General features: G+C 39.0%; 1 protein-coding gene across 1 annotated transcript in view; it reads left to right on the top strand.

The window, feature by feature from the left end:
* Window positions 1-17,259, top strand: part of RAB2A (RAB2A, member RAS oncogene family) — a 45,763-nt gene extending 28,504 nt beyond the window's left edge. Inside the window, exons 7-9 of the mRNA XM_005152519.3 lie at window positions 1,278-1,389; window positions 13,162-13,230; window positions 15,623-17,259. Of these exons, the coding sequence (XP_005152576.1) occupies window positions 1,278-1,389; window positions 13,162-13,230; window positions 15,623-15,718 (277 nt within the window). The 3' untranslated portion in view covers window positions 15,719-17,259. The remainder of the gene's footprint in view (window positions 1-1,277; window positions 1,390-13,161; window positions 13,231-15,622) is intronic.
* The last annotated feature ends 2,402 nt before the right edge of the window (window positions 17,260-19,661 follow it).

Genomic DNA, 19,661 nt, shown 5'->3' with positions numbered 1-19,661 from the left:
TAGCATGGTAGCAGCAAATAAGACATTTCTCAAGTTCAAAATGCAATGTCAGATAGCTACTTCAGGGACATGAGAATGAACGCCTTGTTAAGATATCTTAAGCTTGACGCTGAGATACTTGGAACACTTGCATACAATGAACTTCAACTTTAAAATCATTTTGAGAAGGCATTTCTTATATCTCTATCTTCAAATGTTCCATGTTTAAATGATATGTTGAATTATCTTGACTCTGTAACTTATCTGAGCAAGTGTGTAGTTGTAAAAGTAACTAAAACCTGCTTTGCTGAAAAACAGATGCCACAGTGAGTATCGCTGATTTTTAATACATGTATAATTACAAGGATGGCAGCACTGAAGCGCAGTATGATACTTCTATCTGTTGTTCTGGCTGCAAATTAAATCTCTGTATTTGCAGACTGTTTAGTTTAAAAATATGTACCTGAGAAGATACTTTTACATGTACAGCTGAAATGAAGCTTTATTTTAGTATATATATTTTATTTATTATTTATGTATAAATGTAGCATTGTTGTTGCTCCAGATGTAATATGCTTACAAAGAAGGACAAACTGTGTACTCCTTGTTTCTAAAAAAGCTTTAAACAGTGAAAGTGAAATACTTAGATATCTATATGACTTACAGAAGCAGATTTGTCTTTAGTTGTCCAGTCCAAGATGGGGTTTATTTTACTTTAAGCAGGAAACAAGAAATTGTGTAACTTCAAGTTATTCTGCTGTTCGAGGGCCAGGCTTGGAGTTTCAAAACTGAAGTGCTTAGTTTTCCTTTTAAATCTTTTTATTAAATAGAACAGAAATTGACTGTATGAAGTTTCGTTACTGAATAGAAAATGATTTTTTAAATCATTAACAAATTATTTATAAAACTCCTTTATCAGTTCAGCTTTCCCATGTGGATTGGTAGATAACATTATACTAGAAAAGAGTGATATTTACTTAAAATGACAATGTCTACAGTTTGCATTTGGGGAATAGCTAGATAAATATACACACATCCTGTTCAAAGCCATTTCATCAAGTCATTTTTAAGATCTATGTCAGCTAGGCTTGATAGCTGAAGCAACTGGGATATCTGAGGCTATCTCATATATTGTAAGTGCAAGGCTTACAGTAATTGTACTTTATGTAAGGGCTTGAATAGATACTCATATGTATGTAAGTTCTAATGGGTGCTCTTGGCTTATAAGCATGTATCTGAGCAGTAATATTTATGTGGGCAGGTTAGACCAAGCAAGTAACATTTTTCTTCCACCTTAGTGATTTAGAATCCAGACGAGAAGTCAAGAAAGAAGAAGGTGAAGCATTTGCACGAGAGCACGGACTTATCTTCATGGAGACATCTGCCAAAACTGCTTCTAACGTAGAGGAGGTAACTTTACTAAACACTGCCATTTTAGTAAAACAGTTGTTCTGAATTGTACTTTATTTGTACATATACAATACCTCTAGGTTTTGGATTCCTTAACTTGAATTAACTATGCTTTAATTCATATTATGAGAAGGACACTGTCTACATTGTACCTGATTGCACTAATTATGTTGTTGAGACTCTAGTAATTAATATATTTGGGGAGGGGTGTTCAGAATACTTGGTCAGAGAAATGGGTACCTCCATCTGCCCTGAAATCTAGACTAAAATAGATCTGCTAGTCCAAAGCAAGCCAAGCTGTTGGTATCCTTGGCAGATGTCAATCTAACCTCTTCTAAAGATCTCTAATATTTCACAAGATCTTCAGAGCAATCTATCACAGTGCTTTGGTATTTCTATTGTTGTCATCTTTCTCTTCCACTACCTAGCATGAATCTTCTGCAGTTCGTGCACTCTTTTTCTGTCCTCTACAGAGTTGCTGAAGAGGTCATTGTCTTGATTACTGTAGTCTGTGTATTTGAATAAGTTTTTCAATCTTTGCTACTTTAAAAAACTTAAGTGTTTCAAAGTTTTACTTACAGTTCATATTTCTGGACACATGTGAGTTCTTACATATCTCACCTTTATTTACTTCACACCTTTCTTGAAGGGTGGTTGCGGTGGATTGACCTCAGCCAGCAACTAAGTGCCCATCCAGTTGCTTTCTCATTCCCCATGTCCAGTAGGATGAGGGAAAGAACTAGAAGAGCCAAACTGAGTAAAAACTTAGGGTTGAGATGAAGAGTTTAATAAACAAAGGAAAGAAGTTGGAGAAGAGTGATGGAAAGGCAACCATAGCTTCCTACAATCAGACTGATTCCCAGACAGTCTCTGAGCAACAGCTACTTTGGAAAGACAATTATTTTTTTATTGTTGAGCATGTCATATAATATGAAATGTCACTTAGACCAGTTCTGATCAGGTGTCCTGACTGTGGATGCCCCACCGACCAGTTTTTTGCCTACCCTAAGCCTAATCACTGGGGAAGGCAAAGTAAGAAACAGAAGACCTTTACAATCTGTAAGCACTGCTCAGCAGTGGCTAAAACACTGCTGTGTTACCAGTGCTGGTTTCCTTACAGTTCCAAAACACAGCAGTATGGCAGGCTGCTGCAAAGAAAACTAACTCTGTCCTAGCCAAACGCAGTACAGTGGTGGACAGAGAGCTCCAGCTGAGAGGTTAGTGCTATGTAAAGTAGAAAGATTGTTTCACATGTGTTTCCAGCCCATATTCAATTCATACATCCCCACGTATTACTCTTTTTTGTAATAGCATGATACTGTTCAGTTTGTTATATTTCGTAATTTGCCCCTAGTTGTATCCAGAATTGTCCTAAATGCAAAATGGTGGGTAACTGATGGGATACTCTTCTTCGCGTGCTAAAGTCTTCTACTTTTGAGATACTCAGATATTTTATTTTTAAGCTGTAGTAAGAGTTACAAATAACTTTCATTGACTTTACTCTGGCTTGTTGCTACCTGATACTAACATTGGCACCTCGCTGTCTCAAAAAAAAATACCTGCTAGTGAATGAGCTGTCTAGGACCTAGTGCAATTCTGATTATCAGAAGGAAAATGAGCATGACTTTCTTGGTCAAAAAAGTTCAAATAGGATCCTCTGCTTATTATGATACAAGTGCGTTATTGCATATGTGCACTATCTAATTCTGATGGAAAAGCTTTAGGATATAATTGTTGTTAGTGACAAATGCATTTCTTAAATGGTATTCTCGGTCAACACTAAAAGAGGTGGCATGATTTAGAACAGTTACAGCTGAAGGAGTAAAATCTTAATCTTTGAGCCAGTGAAAATACGTGAGGAGAAATAGTAGACATGGTAGGTGGAAAACATAATTTTGTGGACAGAAGAGACCATTACTATTTCAGTGCTGGTTCTGGACTGTTCAGTATCAAAAAGATAGAAGGGAATGAGAAATCATGTGGCAGCATTTGAGGAAAGAACAAGAAGTATGTGAAATGAAGGTAAAACTAACAAGGCTTCAGTACTTCAGAACTGGGAGGTAATTGCAATTTTTTGACTGCTTGAGAATGTAGAAACTAAACAGGCAGAACAAAACTTAAGGTAATTCAGCTAAAATTAAATTTTAAGCAGAAGAAATCTGTGGCTCTGTGTCTGCAAATGTTATGGGAGGGTTATCTCATTATAGAGCTGGTTTTCAAACTTTACTTTCTGAATCTGAGGAAAAAAAGTACTCATGGCAAAAGAATCTAGAACGTTAAGGGTCTAGAAATAAATCATCTTGGATTGTTCACAGATACCCTTCCTCAAATCACTTGAATCCTGTAGTCCTCTGTAACATAGCTCAGTACATGAAAATAGTGTATGTCATAAACATACATGGCTGCAGGAAACACCAGTCACCAGGTAATTTTTTTTTTGGGGGGGGGGAAATAATTCAGAACTATTCTGAATTAAATTACTCTGCTTTGTAAAAATGCAAGGTGACAGCAGTCCTTTTTTTCTGCTCACACATTTTCAAGTCTTTTGAGTTTATAGAAGATACATTAATTCTTACATATCTTTTGACTGACATCAGTTAAATTTCCACACTTCTCCAGCTTCTGTCCTCTAGAGGTAAAAAAAAAACCAATAGTGAGTGCTTTTTACCCATTGTAATTATTCGTGAGACACTGTTGCTGTATATGTTACTGTATTGTTCTCAGTCCCACACAGTTAGTGGGTTATCTAGCAACATTCCACATTTTCTGAAAGGTTTCTTTGGTAGGGGCATTGCCTTGTGTGCTGTCAAGTTTGTCCTGTTACCTTGGGAAGCTTAGGCTGCTTGCCACAGGAGTGTTTCTGCAGCATCCAGTTCAAGGTCTAGCATGCATTTCTTAATTTAATACTGACTGTACTTTACATCCAGATTTAATGCCTGGCCCTGCTGTAACAGTGCTAGTAACTGCATGACTCCTGTACTGTAAATGCTTGCCACTGGGGAATTCAGGAGGTACAGCATGTCAGAACAGACTTGTGGCACTATCTAAGTAAACAGAGAGATCTGCATCATAAAGCACAAGCAGATAGCCATAAAAGTCTTGTTTGTGGATGCAGATGTAATGCTGAAACTTGGCAGCACGTGTCTCCTGTGTTGTATTAGAAACAGTTAAATGGCCAGAGGAGACTTCTTTTCCCTAATGGATTTTTTGTCTCTAGTTGAAAACGGATGTTTCTCTGACAAGAGTGACAAGTCAAGCCTCTAGACTTTGTTTGATCAGTTTGACATTGTTTCTGACCCAACTTTTTCTCACCTTGAATCACAAATGGTTATTGTAGATGCTTGCAAGTTAACAGTGGATTCTTTACTTGTTTATATGAACAAATAATCTTCTGTCACTAATGTTATTCAGGCTGTTTCCCTTGTTTAAACCCAGTTTCCACCACTGTGTAATGCCTTAGTCAGTCTGTAGTAGTACAGTGACCTGTTCAGTGCTTGGATCTGAAGACAGTTTAAAAATGTTCATTGTGTTCTTCAGGATTATGTCTTGTAAAGTACGTCTTTGATAGAAATGTTTAGCAGAGGAGAATATCCTGTTAGTTGTTTATCTTGTGTGAGGCTGTTAGGGGATGTTTATACCCTGTTTGCACAATAGTTAATTGATAGGTGGGAGCAGGAAGTAGATATAGGCCCTTCCTTTGTAGTAGCTTGTGGAGGCTGCTAAGAATTCAGTGTGGTCGCAGAGTTAAATCATCGTGTATGTTACAGAATGGGATTGGGTGAGGGGAGTTTCTGATATGTTGGGAACATAGAAGGACTACTGGGGGGGAAGGCTGAGCACGGGGTTATAATTTGACTGCAGCGCAAAGCCAGTTATACTAGTCGCATCAGCAGTATCTTATTTATTTAAAGAGGGTTTTGGTTGTTGATTTCCTTTTAGCCTCTGTATAAAGCCATCAAGATAGCCAGCTATCAAAACATAACTGAATTTTTGTGTTTTGTTTCCTCAGTGATTTCTAAGCTATATCACTAGTGCATTTCTTTCTGTCCTTAGAATTCTGTTTAAAATCTTGCCTGTGTTTTGGAGTGTTCAGTAATTTACTACACTGTGAGCATGGCTGTTGGCTTTCTCCCAGTAGAATGCATAGTTAAATTTGACCTGAACCATTGAACTTGTTTTTAATTAATGATGAAAGAAATCTAGTGCTAAGTTTTAGACTCTTGGTGGTTGTATCTGTTCTACTTTTTTGACTTGTGGATGGGGGATGTGCACTCTGAAGTACTGTTTGCAAAATTCAATGTCACTTATGTTTGGGGTTTTTTTTCTAAGGAAACACTGGTACCTATGAGCAGGCTTTCCATCTGTATACGCTTAAGTCTGAAGTCTGAACCCCGGGCATGTTTGCACTTGTTTTAATCATAACATCAGTTACTTTCTGACCTTGCATTAAAACTGCACAGAACTTTTTTCTCTTATTTGCAAGAGGCATTAACCGTTTTATCATGTTTGGGTTTTCGTTGGTAGTTCAACAACATTATATGACTGTTAATTGTAGTCTTATCTGAAATGTGCAGTTCAGAGCTTGTTAAGTGCTTTCTGCTTGAGCAGTGTTTTAACTGTAGAGGCAGAGCAGAACCCACTCAGGTGACCATACAGTTTTCTATAGCACACAGTACTTACCTTTGTGTCCCTGGAGTATCATTTGTTTGAATCCACTTACATCCATTGGTTCTCAGGAAGATGCCTGCCTGTATTTGGGAAACTGGGATAACTTTGTGCATTCTTCTTGCACTCCAGACTGCTACTTCTAGTAACAGTGAATGTAATCCACCTTAAGCAAAATTGCTTTTTGGATACTGGTCAAACCAGTGCTAGACACCATTGCTGTTCAGAAGCAGATATCATGGGCTGTACTAATTTATCATTGATTCCTGGTGTGGGAATTGGTTTTAGTAAGTTGTTTCCCATATGGAGAAGATTATATAGCCCTATGCCAAGCTTTCATCTTTAAGAGTATGGTCTGTGTTATTCCAAGTTGTCTGCACATAAATAGAATGCAATAATGGATTCATTATTTAGGATTAAATCTGAATAGCGGTTTTGACTGAGCAGTGGAGCACTTCTGCTATATGTAGCTGGATGGTCATTCTATGGTTTTGTTTCAGCTGTAACTTAATTTTCTTTTCAGGCAACTTCTTTCATAATTTTACTTAAATGGATAATGAATATTTAAAACCCATGTAGCTTCAATAGCAGTACTGCTCATTCACAGCAAGGAAAGGAAGATGGGACTCTGTAATGTTCAGAAGGATAAAAATGAAAATCTCATGGAAAGACATGATTCTTAACAGCTGCTAAACTTGAACTGGTTTTTAGAAGCAGGTAGGGTTTTTTCCCCCCTCCACATTCTCTCTAAACACAACTAATTGTTAATAGTTTTCCTAGTAAGGTAAAGTGACACACAAGATGTAATCTGACTAGAACTTGCAAGAGAGCAGGATTTCTAGTTCATGAGTCTAGGGAAAAAAAGGTTTATCTTAACTTGTATCAAGGCCAGTATTCCTTAAAGTTCCTCAAAATCAAAGTTCTGTGACTTTTCAGCTGTGTGAAGCTGCACTTCAACCAGTTTCTTCCATGAGAAAAGAGGTGAAGCTCATGTCAGTTCAGCTACAGATGAGCGAAGGGACAGGACACCTTGCTCCAGTGAAGATTCACAGCTCTTACCTCCTTGTGGCAAACCCTTGAACTGTGCCCCATCTGTGCAGTAAAGAACACAGCCTCTGCTAGGGTTCTTGAGAGCATCCCAGAGTATAATCAGAATAAAAAGCCACAGTTAGTCAAGGGTTTTGTACTTAATAGAAGAGCAGGAAAGGTATGATCTGGCCACCTGCCTGAGGTGTAGATTCTGCTGGAGAGATGGATTCTTAGTTCTGGGTTTATCATCTTTTTTCCCTCAAGTGCTCTTCCTTTGTAACTGTTCAACAGCAGCTGCAGGACATTTCAGGATACTTTGAGCTGTGGTAACATGCATCTTCCCAGTAAGCTTGTAAAGAAAGTTTGCACTTGAATGGGTACATAAAAATTGTTGTCAATTTTGTTTTGTGACTTACTTTCAAAAATAAGTCTACACATGGGTTGGGATGCTTTTTGGGGTGTAGGTTGACTATATAGCAGCTTTCTACTGCTTGAAAATTAACACTTCTGTACCCCTGTAGTGTCCTAGACTGCTTTTTGATGGATCATTTAGTTGTAAAAAGTATTGTTTTACTGGTCATAAAACAGCTGCTTAGTGCTTTGGGATCTCACTCTACTAAATGGCCATTCAGCATCTCTTGTACACTGGGATGGTGAATGTTCTAGAGGTAAATCCATTTGTGGTCGATATTATTACCGCTTCCAAATGCGTTTTTTTAAATGCTATTCTGTTGTATTTCACTGCTAAAAGATAAGCTAGGAAATCAGGACGGCAGAGGAGATCCTAGCTATTGGATGACCTCGGAGGTGAGGCTCACGCTTTAGAATTTGTAAGATATTTAACCTTTAAGTATTCCTCATTTAATTGTAAAAAAGCTTCTAGAAATAATGACTGCCCCATTTGTGTTTCTAAGCGCTAGGTTTAACGGCAATATTGCCACCAGAGGGCAGCATGTTCCACGAGCTGACAGTCCAGAACCCTGCTGTTCTCCAGATTCCAAGGAAAGATGAACTCACAAAATCTGACTTTCGGAAAGTATCAGTGATTCATTTACAGGTTTTTCCTGTTATGCTCAGCTTGTAGTTAAGTCCTCAAATACCTGCCGCAGCACTAGGTTTCCAAGAAATAGTAGTGGTATTATTGACATCTGGCAAGTGAAAACTAAATTTATCTGTTCTTTAACTCGCATTCTGGTGCCCTTAGCTTGTTATTACTCCTGCATACAGCTTCCTTGAGACAGAGGTATATGGAACTTACTCCCTTGTGTCCGTTTTAGCAGTTACAGAATTCACTTTTCCTGGTTTTGTTCCAGGGATAGTAATCCAACATCACGTGTTTATTTTGTGTGATAAAATAGATGTTGGAGTTGATTTAATTCTACATTCCGTGGTTTAGGACTTATTTATCTTAAATACAGCATATGTAATGTTTGGTAGTTGGGGTTTTGGGTTTTGAGTTGCTTGAGGTTTCTTTGAAGTGAGCATTGTGAGACTTCTTGATTCTCAGGTGTATATAGTCTAGGAAACTCCTTATACAAATCTTCTAAGGTGATATTATACTGGTATGTTGTGACTCAGAAATGTCCTTCGTTAGCTTTGCAGTAGTTGCAGGTGTGACACAGCAACCAGATCACATCTTACAAGACTCGCTTTCCCACTTGTACATAATGTAATTTTCACAGCAGGCTATTACTGTTATTTGAGAACCTAGGTATAGACTCATAGAACAGAATCATAGAATAGGGTTGGAAAGGACCTTAAGATCATCCAGTTCCAACTCCCCTGCCATTGGCAGGGACACCTCGGACTAAACCATATTACCCAAGGCTCTGTCCAACCTGGCCTTGAACACTGCCAGGGATGGAGCATTTATCACTTCTTTGGTCAATCTGTTCCAGTGCCTCACCACCCTCACCGTAAAGAACTTCCTCCTTATATCCAATCTAAACTTCCCCTGTTTAAGTTTTAACCCATTACCCTATCACTACAGTCCCTGATGAATAGTCCCTCCCCACCATCCTTACAAGCCCCCTTCAGAAACTGGAAGGTTGCTATGAGGTCTCCATGCAGCCTTCTCCAGGCTGAACAGCCCCAACTTTCTCAGCCTGTCTTCATACGGGAGGTGCTCCAGTCCCCTGATCATCATCGTGGCCCTCCTCTGGACTTGTTCCAACAGTTCCATGTCCTTTTTATGTTGACGACACCAGAACTGCACACAATACTCCAAGTGAGGTCTCATGAGAGCAGAGCAGAGGGGCAGGATCACCTCCTTTGACCTGCTGGTCACACTCCTTTTGATGCAGCCCAGAATACGGTTGGCTTTCTGGGCTGTGAGTGCACACTGAAGCCAGCTCGTGTTCATTTTCTCATCAGCCAACACCCCCAAGCCCTTCTCCGCAGGGCTGTAGCTGTAGCTGTGCCTGGGATTGCTCTGATCCAGGTGTAGGAGCTTGCACTTGGCATGGTTAAACTTCATGAGGTTGGCATCAGCCCACCTCACAAGTGTGTCAAGGTCCCTCTGAATGGCATTCCTTCCCTCCAGCTTATCAACAGAACCACACAGCTTGGAGTCATCAGCAAACTTGCTGAGGGTGCACTCAATCCCACTGTCCATGTCAGCGACAAAGATGTTGAACAAGACCGGTCCCAACACCAATCCCTGAGGGACACCACTCATTACTGATCTCCATCCGGACATTGAGCCATTGACCACAACTCTTTGAGTGCGACCATCCAGCCAGTTCTTTATCCACCGAGTGGTCCACCTGTCAAATTGATGTCTCTCCAGTTTAGAGACAAGGATGTCGTGTGGGACAGCGTCGAACGCTTTGCACAAGTCCAGGTAGATTATATCAACTGCTCTACCCCTGTCCATCAGTTCTGTAGCCCCATCATAGAAGGCCACCAGATTGGTCAGGCAGGATTTCCCCTTAGTGAAGTCATGCTGGCTGTCATCAAGCACCTTGTTGTAAACTTGTTATATTAAAAACAAATCACTGAGTAACTTGTATATGACCATTTGACCATTTTTAATGCTGTGGTACAAATATGCTTAGTAATGTCATGCATAAAAGCATCAGTAATTTGTTATTTTAATTTGTGACATTTCCCTGCAGTTACATTGTTTCTCTGATTTTCTTGAAATCTAGAATGTTTACAGTTGGAAGTCTAACATAGTGGTTTTACAAAAGTCTTTTTTTTCCTTCTATGCATAATGAAGATAACCATGTGCTTGGGCCTTGCCATCTTTCAGGTGACTGCATATAAATCCAGATTGAATCTGGTACTGCTTCTCCTGGGGTAGTGAAATCAACCTGGACCTGAGTTGATTTGTGGTGGAAGTGCTCAAGTATCTTTGTATAGTATTTTAGTAACAACAGCATTGGGGGAATGCACAGTGCAACTGCAGTAGGCTTGGTAGGCAGCCAGCTGAGTCCATGGGGGCTTACTGGTTGAGGTCTTGTGTTGTGTGAAAGTGGCTAAACTGCACCTGGATCCAAGTTGGCATGTGAAGTGCTACAGCTGTGTTCTTGCAGCCCCCTGCTTGTGGTCTAATAAATCCAAACTGGATTTGAGGGGAAACTGCTCTGTCTTTCTGCATCCATGGCTTGGCTAATCTGCAAATAGGATAAACTGCCCATAAATAATTGAGAGTTTATAGTATATACTGCATGTTCCAGGTAAGAGTTAGAACATGCAGTATTAAAAGAGGTTTTTAGAAGTCGTCAATTATACAGAATTCACCTTCTTGTCCTTGCTAATTGGGACACTAGCATGCAGTGCCAAAATCTGATACGGTATTCTTAAAGCAAGTAGACTGCTGTTCTCAGTGAAGTTCTCAGGTGGTTATTTTGAGTCCACTTGTGCTTTGAAGCATAAGCTAACTTAAATACGTGGATTCAAGAAACAAGTGGAAGTCCCAAGGGATGCAAATCTCTTTTCGTGGCTGATTAATAGTAACTTTTCAGAATCCATACCAACTGAAGAAAACATGAGGTAGACTTATTATGTGTTATATTCTGGTCAAACCATTGTTTTCAAGTAGGAATTACTTATATGTGACCCAGTACAGCCTGGCATTTTGCCACACAGAATAATAGTACGTGCTGTTTTAACACTAATACGTGGTGCACCAGAGTCACTGATGGGAATGTGGTAGTCAGATTATGTCTTTTTGAGCCAACTGATATGGTAGGCCTGAGATGAATGGAGTATTTAGATTTTTCAGATCAGTGGTTTCTTAGGCAATGTGTTTAACATTAAAATAGTCTTTACTGAAGTTAGTATTACTGTGGTGTTGCTTTGGACAGTACAGGATAGAGGTGTTCCTGCAGTGATCTGTTCCTGAGTGTAGCTTCCAGAACATATTATAGACTCAGCTGTGTTAGTTTGGAGTGTGTTAAAATTCTGGTTTTGCTGGTCTAAAGTAATTCTTACAGATCTAATAGAATTAATTTACAGGAGCCTGGGCGTACTTAGCCAGCATTGTCTAGAATTGTTAGAAGTGCCAGTTGCTAAGTGCTTGTTTATGTGAAGTTATCATAACGCATTTTTAAGACTTGAAGTTCTGTTTAATGTCCCACTGAAGCAGAAGCAAGTAAGCATCCTCACAGATTCCAGCTGTGTAGATTTCTGAAGTTACTGACTTCTACCTTTCAGTAGGGCCATGGATGAGGCCATTACAATAATTGGTGTGTTATCAGAAACCAAGATAAGTTTGAATTCTTTTTCTTACATTGAAAACTTCAATTTCTGAGGAATTTGAATCAATTCGTAGTTGGCCAGAAGCCAATTTTTCCTCCTCAACTCTAACACGTGTTTGAAAAACGAACTCGCTTCCTAAGTGCCTTGTGAATCTGCAATGATTAATTCTTCTCATTATTTTGCTGCAAATTCTCATGACCCTCTGTGATGATTCGATCACCCACTTAGAGTTTATGCATATTCATATCTTTCTGCTCCTGATGCAGTCGTTCAGGTCTCCTTCACTGGCTGTGGTGTGTGCTTGGTGCAGTAATTGAGCTGCAGTAGATTGATTACTCTGGGGAGCTGTAAGGCCTTTAAAGGTGAAAACATATCAGTCCTGTTAATTAGGAAACAAAGCTCTGGTGGCAAGTTCAGCAGTCAAATGCTTCCAGTGTAGAAATGAGGAAAGGTATGATTTGTTCCTCTCCATGAACCCTGTTTACTTTTTTATATTTGAATTAGATCTGTATTTGCTGTAATGGGCTTGTGCGGAAGATAGCCTATCTTGTATGATTGCATGGTGTTGGTATTTTAAAGCAAAAAGAACTATATGCTTGATATTGATTGCAATTATTAGCTGATGTTAATTACCTCTTAAATTATACATTATTTTAGGCATTACTTGACCTATAAAGTTAAATGAGAGATGAAGAATGGAATAATTGATTGTAAACTTTAACCAAAAACATTTATATCGTTCACTTTCCCAGACCTGAATGTCAAAGTCCTTTCTCTGAATTAAAACAATAGATTTTTCAGAAATCATGATAAAACCCAGGGCCTCTCCTTTCTACTGTTAAGATGCCTATTGCCTATCATGTGCAAGATTAATTAAAGAGAATACGTTCTGAAAATTAGGTGAATATTAAATTATAGCATAAGGTTTCATCCAGCAGACAGCATCCTTACATCATCATTGTAAGTACCCTGTGGTTTTATGTTGCTAAGCATTCTAATCTAGAGTGGCCTATTAGAAGATATTAAGGGTAGGGGAAACCATCTGCCACACAAGCTATCCATAAGGGTCAGACATAAATAATTTAGAAGTAATTTATATATCTTAAAAACCACTTTTTCCCTGTAATTACTGGACAACAGATTGTAGAATACAGATGTTATGAAAATGCCACTGTTTTTCTAAACAGCGTGTGATCCATTGCTACTTCAGGGTAGGTTTAGGATGCTGTTGTCATACCTGTTCCTGCTGAGGTCAGGAAGAAAAGTCTCGCTGGAACATCTGCAAATAAGATGGGTTTCAGTTAGTACATCTTGCACCAAAGGAGATCGTATTCACTGTGTTTGTGGTTTTGGTTTTTTTCCCCTCTGTTTTAGGCATTTATTAACACTGCAAAGGAGATCTACGAGAAAATCCAGGAAGGTGTTTTTGACATTAATAATGAGGTAAGTTTTAGTACTCTTGAACACCTGGGTTTTTTAAATGTACAGAATTCACTTGCACTAGAAGGCTGGACAGTAAACCATTTGTCTGTTTCATTTGGATGCTGAATTGTCTGCTATTGTGATAAAAATGGATTAAAATAAGTGACCCTATCCATCCATGAAGCATCACAAAATAATATAAATCCCCAAAAGAGAAGAAAATCCACTTTCATCCACTTCTCCATATGGTGTCATCTGTTTTCAAAGATAATTTTCCACTATGTAAATGGGGGACCATGTTGATATGCCAGATGCACTCCATGAGCTGTCCAGTGCAGGGGAGGGATTGCTTTGAGAGTTACATAAAAGACTTTTGAAATGTTCCTGGTTTAGGTGGCTGGATTCTGTAGGGAATAAAAGATTAGCTGGTGTGCCTATGCACATTACTGAAATTACAGATTATCAGGGCCTCTCTTCACTTGGTTGGGGTGGGGGTGGGGAGGTGGAGCAGGGAGTACTTCTCTAACGCAAGAGGCTGGAAAGACCTCTAATGTTTTTCTTGAATGTTGATACCATGCTATTGAAAATCTTGAGCAGTTAGGAGCAAGGTTCATGGCTGTAGAAAACATAAATTCCAATTCATCAGTAGTAAATGGAAATACTGAGATTGTATAGAAACGTTAGGATCATATAAGCTCTCTGCTAAGGTTCACATAAAAAACCACACCACACAAAGTTTAAATTTGTCAGTATGAAATGTTCAGTCCTTCCTGATGCACAAAGGTTATTTTTTATTTATTTTTTTTTATTCTGCATGTCCCTAAATACTGTTGCTGTGGTGCTTAGTGAAACCACATGTGAAAATCTGCACCACCACTCTCTGCTTTGCATCTCTTCTGCGAATAGGTGCATACTCTGTCAGGGACTGAGTCTGATGCTTCTGTTAAGCATTATAGTCCTTGCAGAATTGTTCAAAGAATAGTTGAGGGAGTTAGCAGGGCTTAAATAGCTTTACCTCTTCCTGCTTAATGTATTGCAACAGCAGAAAACTTAGAACTATTAAAAGTATTGCTCTATGACTTCAGAGAGGAATTAATGAGTAACTTCAGTAGCATGCAGACTATTTGCATTAGGAAACTTGTAGCTAAGATTTGAATAGTAATCCTTCAAAGACAGTGACTGGAAAATATATGTGTATATATGATGGTTTGGTGAAACATTTTTTAAATTCAGTTCAGCAATGAAAACTTCAACATTTCCTCTAATGTTTTTCCTAAAGAAAATGCACTCAATAGTGGAATATAAATTGGACGGCAATCAGAGAGTCTGAAAAAGCATGCTCATTGTATCTGTCGAGTTTCATATAGTAGCTGACTGCTTTACTGTGCCTTATGGAGCTTTGATTGCAATATGCTGTCAAGAGCCAACAGTCCGTGCTACTGACTTGGCTTTATGCCAGGTCTGGCTCCTTGATTCCTCAAGAAGTTGCTATCAGCCCAGAGGGGGCAAAACCAATGAGCCATAGGGCATGCTTTTTATTAAAGAGGAGTCAAAGAGCGAAAAGAAACCACATCAGCTGCTGTCAATACTGAGCTAGTGCCAGAAACCCGAAGGCTACCACTGTTGCAGAACAACTGCCAAGCGCTATAAATCTGAGATTTACTGTGACGCAAAGTTTCCTTAAGAGCTTAATTTCTGAAGCTACTGTATTACTTTTCTCAAAGTGCTGTATTTTTAGGTAAAATCCACTTGAGGGAGTGAGGGTTAAGATATAAGTGTGATTTTGATGAATGAAAGAGCTACGCTGTGTGGGGGTTCTTGGCAAGTAGCCATGTCTTTCGGGATCATAGAAATTATTGATGACACAGAACACTTGTACGCCCTTAGCCTCTACAGCTGATTCAACACAGAAAGAAATGCTGTCTAGAGAGGAAAAGTTTTATATTAACCTATTAAACTAATGGAGGTTTTGGTGAGAGGGGAGAGGTTACACACTCCTAGCGAACGCTGTGTGTTTTTAAAGCCTTATTCCAAGTAGTAGTCAAAGACAGTTTTGGCTCTGTGTTTTTGTGTTTGGAGTTTAAGCTACGGAGTTTAACACAGACAAAATTTCAATGAGAAGGAAAGCATCTTCCTTTAAATTCTATTCAATTGCTAAGCACATGTTGCTTAAAAAAATACAGATATATAAACTTTGCTGCATTTACTGCATACATTTAGTTGTGGCTGTCCCATCCCTGTCAGTGTTCAAGGCAAGGCTGCTTGGGGCTTTGAGCAACCTGGTCTAGTGGAAGGTGTCCCTGCCTATGGCAGGGGGGTCCATTCAAACCCAAACAATTCTGTGAAACTGTGAAGCTTTTCAAACATATTAGTGTTCTGAAATAATTACACTGTGTATTATACCTCATTTCAGGCAAATGGCATAAAAATTGGCCCTCAGCATGCTGCTACCAATGCAACGCTTGCAGGCAATCAGGGAGGACAACAAGCTGGAGGAGGCTGCTGTTGAGCCCATTTTTACTTTCTAGCTGCCTGGATGGGGCCTACTAACTTGTTTGTTCACCCTTCCCTCCCCCACCCCGCTCGCCTCCAGTTCAACTGAGACATGAAACTTGTAAGTTGGTTTCCTGTTGCAGAAGACTTTATCCTTCAAATTCTTGTATAACTTTGAATAAATGGTTAATGTTCACTTAAAGACAGATTTTGGAGATTGTATTCATATCTATTTACATTTGATTTCTAGGTCAATTGATGTGATTATTTTTGTTAAATGTTGTCTTGTGCCCTTGACTACGAACTGAATTGTATTAAACACTACAAAGTCATCTGAGTATTTTAATCAGTTTGTGTAGTTAGGTTTCCCACCTCCTGCGGTTACCTAATGTTTAATATTGTAGAGCTGTCCTCAAGTTTTTTGTCAATTTTCAAGGCTATAAGGAGAAGTGGAAGGACTCTTTTAATTCTGTATTTATCACTTTCTGTATATATAGTTTAATAACCTGCTTGGGTGTACTTGCCAAGCTAGAATTCTTTAATGCATTTGCATAAATTCTATACTACTTAGAGCTTGAAAACTACAGAAGCATCAATAGAAATTGCTTGGACGCTAAATTTTAAGCCTTTTTGACATTGTTAGCATGTTCATCCTCCCCCTTCATTATCCTGAAGTCCAAGAGAAATGCTTAATGTATATTACTAGAGGCTACATACGTGCTATCTATTTTAATGCCAAATGTTTGCTGTTTGTCCACAATTTCCACAGCACCTCTTCAGAAATGGATTAGCTGTTTGCCTTAACAAATACTATAGGTAAAACCAGAGTATGAATGAAAAGTGGAGGAACAGTTGATAAATCTAAACCGGCACATTATAAAAAAAAAAAAGGTTAATCTTTTCTTAATGTTTTTTTCTTGTTACCACTTAATTTCTAGGTATATTTTTCATGAAGGACAGTTTTTTCAACCTAAATGTACAGTGGTTGTGTAAAGTTTTCTTTTAGTGGCAACTTGTAATCCTAAGTATATGGTAAGCATCTTGTCTATTGTGAAGAGGGTGTGAAAATAAAATCTGCCAGTTTGGAAATCTTGATGAAAATCAAACTTAGAAATGCTTTGGTACTTATTATGGTGGTGGTTGGGGGCAGGGGTATGTTTTGCCTCACATGAAAGCATTGCAACAGTGCAAAACAAAATCCTGTATTCAAGTGTTTATTTGTTAAAGTACAGAATATTCATGTCACTTTCCCTACAAAGGAGGAAATGACTGAGTTTGCATCTTGTCTTACCTAAATAAATCACAGCTAAAAGGGTGACACTAATGGTAGGCCATGGTTTATGTATCAGGTGGGGAAAAAGGGGACAGGACAGGCAAGAAATGACTGCAAAACTTTTGTTATACTGGACCAATACTGACTGCAACCCGACCCTGGGGGACATGGATCCTCATGTCATCCATTCTTTGTCAGAACTTTAATGCCGAAAGTGAATACACTTCAGCCTAACAGGTGTTAACATAGCAGTGGTTCTGAGATTAAATCAGGTCTAAAAATCATATGGAGCCTTTTGTTTGTGTCTGGGGGAAGGGACAACCAATAAGGATTTATTGCTGACTCGAGCTCTTTACTACGCATTTAGGAGCATTGTAAGCAATGCAATGTAATTGTTCTCAACTATTTAAACCTTACTCATTTTATGTACTTTCAATTGTTAAATGTTTATTATATGATGTTTGCATCTATAAAACACTGTTTGATTTGAAGTATGAAAACTGTGTTGCATGACAGTAAAACCATGTGACTGGATTGCATCAGTGCTGGGGAAAAACTGGCTTGTAGTACCTAGATCTTCACAAGAACAAGTACTTGCTTGAATTAACTGCTCAAAGAGTTTTTGCAACTGGCAGTCTTGCAGAACTCAGTCGCTTGAGATGAGATGGGAGAAAGCCATTGAGCAGCCACAGCTCCATTACAAATGGGAGGAAATTTCTCTTAGCTATAAAATTGCCCCCCTTAAGGGAGTAGAGGAGGGGAATTTGTACATTGTCCTGAGAAGAACATCCTGTTTTAAGTGGTGATGATTTACAAAGCTAAAGCTTCTGACAGCTACTCAACTTCTGAAAGCATGGACGATGTGTAGGCTTGACCAGGAATCTAGGACTACTGTAGCAGACCCAACGGTGCTCTTTTTTTGGGGGGGGAGGGGCCTGGGGTGAGTGGGTGAGAAGCAGGGGGAATGTGCTGTGACTTACTACAGCCACATGCGCGTATTGATTTCTGGTCCTTCTGGCTGGTCCTGGCTTACATGCCAGTCTTATGTTAAGAGTCTGGTACTCTCAGAGAGGAGTTAGAACAAAACTGACGTTCCCTCACATTCTGGCTGGCTTCTTGTCTCAAGCTTTGCACATACATAATCCTTTTGTTGCCAACTAGAAATCTGTGGGGGGGTTTGTGAGTTTTTGACAACCCCCCCCCACCCCATCCACCACCACCCCCCCAATGCTATTTTATCCTATTAGAATTTGAAAATTGCATAGCACAGAACCTAGCCAGGAGGGTTTATTTCTAGAGCATGTGCTTTGCAAGGTTGTGCTTTCACAAGTTTTGGTTTTACTTGTACATGAGTGACTGATAACTTGCTGAGCTTTCATGTTTGAATTCCAGTTGGCTTTTATTGGTTGTATTTCCATAACCAAAGAATTAAAATGTTTAATTGTTCCCCAGCAATTTGTACAACTGTTAAATGTAATAATGTAAAACTCCTGATACTGGAAAAATTGTACCAAGATGCAGTGTCCCTGTACTCCCAGTTAAGCAAATAGTATAAACCATAGTTAACTTACAGAAAAGTAAATTTGGAGTCACAGATCCTCTAACCAAGACCTAAGACTTGTGTCTCTTATTTCTACTTAAAATTAGAAGCTCTGAGAATTTTGGCAGTCATTTAAGAAAGATTAACATTCCCCTTCAGTCTTGTACCTGTGTGTTTCTATTGACTTCAGTCATTCTGATTTATTCTTGTACTAGATCTGGCTCTGCAGTGACTTAAGGTAAATAACTTGCAAAACACTTACTGATAAGCTAAAATAACAGGAGACTGGCTGAAGCCCTGGCAGGCAGCGAATGCCCTGTTCCAGAGAGGTCTCCTTGTCCCTATGTTACACTTTATTGTGACACTTGGGTCACTGTGTTGTTGAGCAGTTGAAGAGCCTTCAACTGCAATAGCTATATATTTGTGGGGTTAGAAGGGCAGAGATTAGTTTTAGGCTAAATGGCATACATTTAGGTTGGGAAAGGTATTTCTGCTTTAAGAGTTTACCTGTGACTGATACAGTACTAAATCTCTTCTTGTGAAGAAAGGAAAAACTCTTTATCAGGCTTGAGGTTACAGTTAAACTGAATATGAATGAAAAAAGGTGCATTAATACGATTTGGAAATATCAAAAGATTATACTGGACATTAAAAGTTTGTTTCTTAATATAATCATTAAGTTGGATTTCCTGAACATGCCGACATTTTTCTCAGAGTTGTTGCCAGGAGAGTATTGCTTTTGTAAATGCTGATGCCCAAGATGGTGATTCCTCTTGATGGACTGTTCTTTTGGCACTACCGATTGTCATGCAGCTTTCTTAGATGTTTTGTTTGGTGTGTTTGTTTGGTTGTTGTTTTGTTTGGGGTTTTTTGGGGGGGAGGAGAGGGGTGTTGGTTGTTTGGGTTTTTTTTTCCTAAGTCAAGTTTCTCTTGTGTATTATCTCCTTTTTGTCTATTCTGGTATTCTTTCATTCAAACTGAATCCGATGAGCAAAGCGCTGCTCTCTATCTCTACTGTTCCACATCCTTTACATCTACATGTAAGGGAGTTTGCCCAGCATGGGGTGTTTGCTTTGGGGATGGAAGGATGGGGAGAGAGGGATGTACTGTGCCCCATCCCTGGAGGATTTTAAGGACAGTCTGGAT

This window comes from Melopsittacus undulatus, chromosome 1 (genome assembly GCF_012275295.1).
Source record: "Melopsittacus undulatus isolate bMelUnd1 chromosome 1, bMelUnd1.mat.Z, whole genome shotgun sequence".
NCBI classification, from domain to species: domain Eukaryota; kingdom Metazoa; phylum Chordata; class Aves; order Psittaciformes; family Psittaculidae; genus Melopsittacus; species Melopsittacus undulatus.
This window is presented reverse-complemented; position numbering and strand designations above follow the sequence as displayed.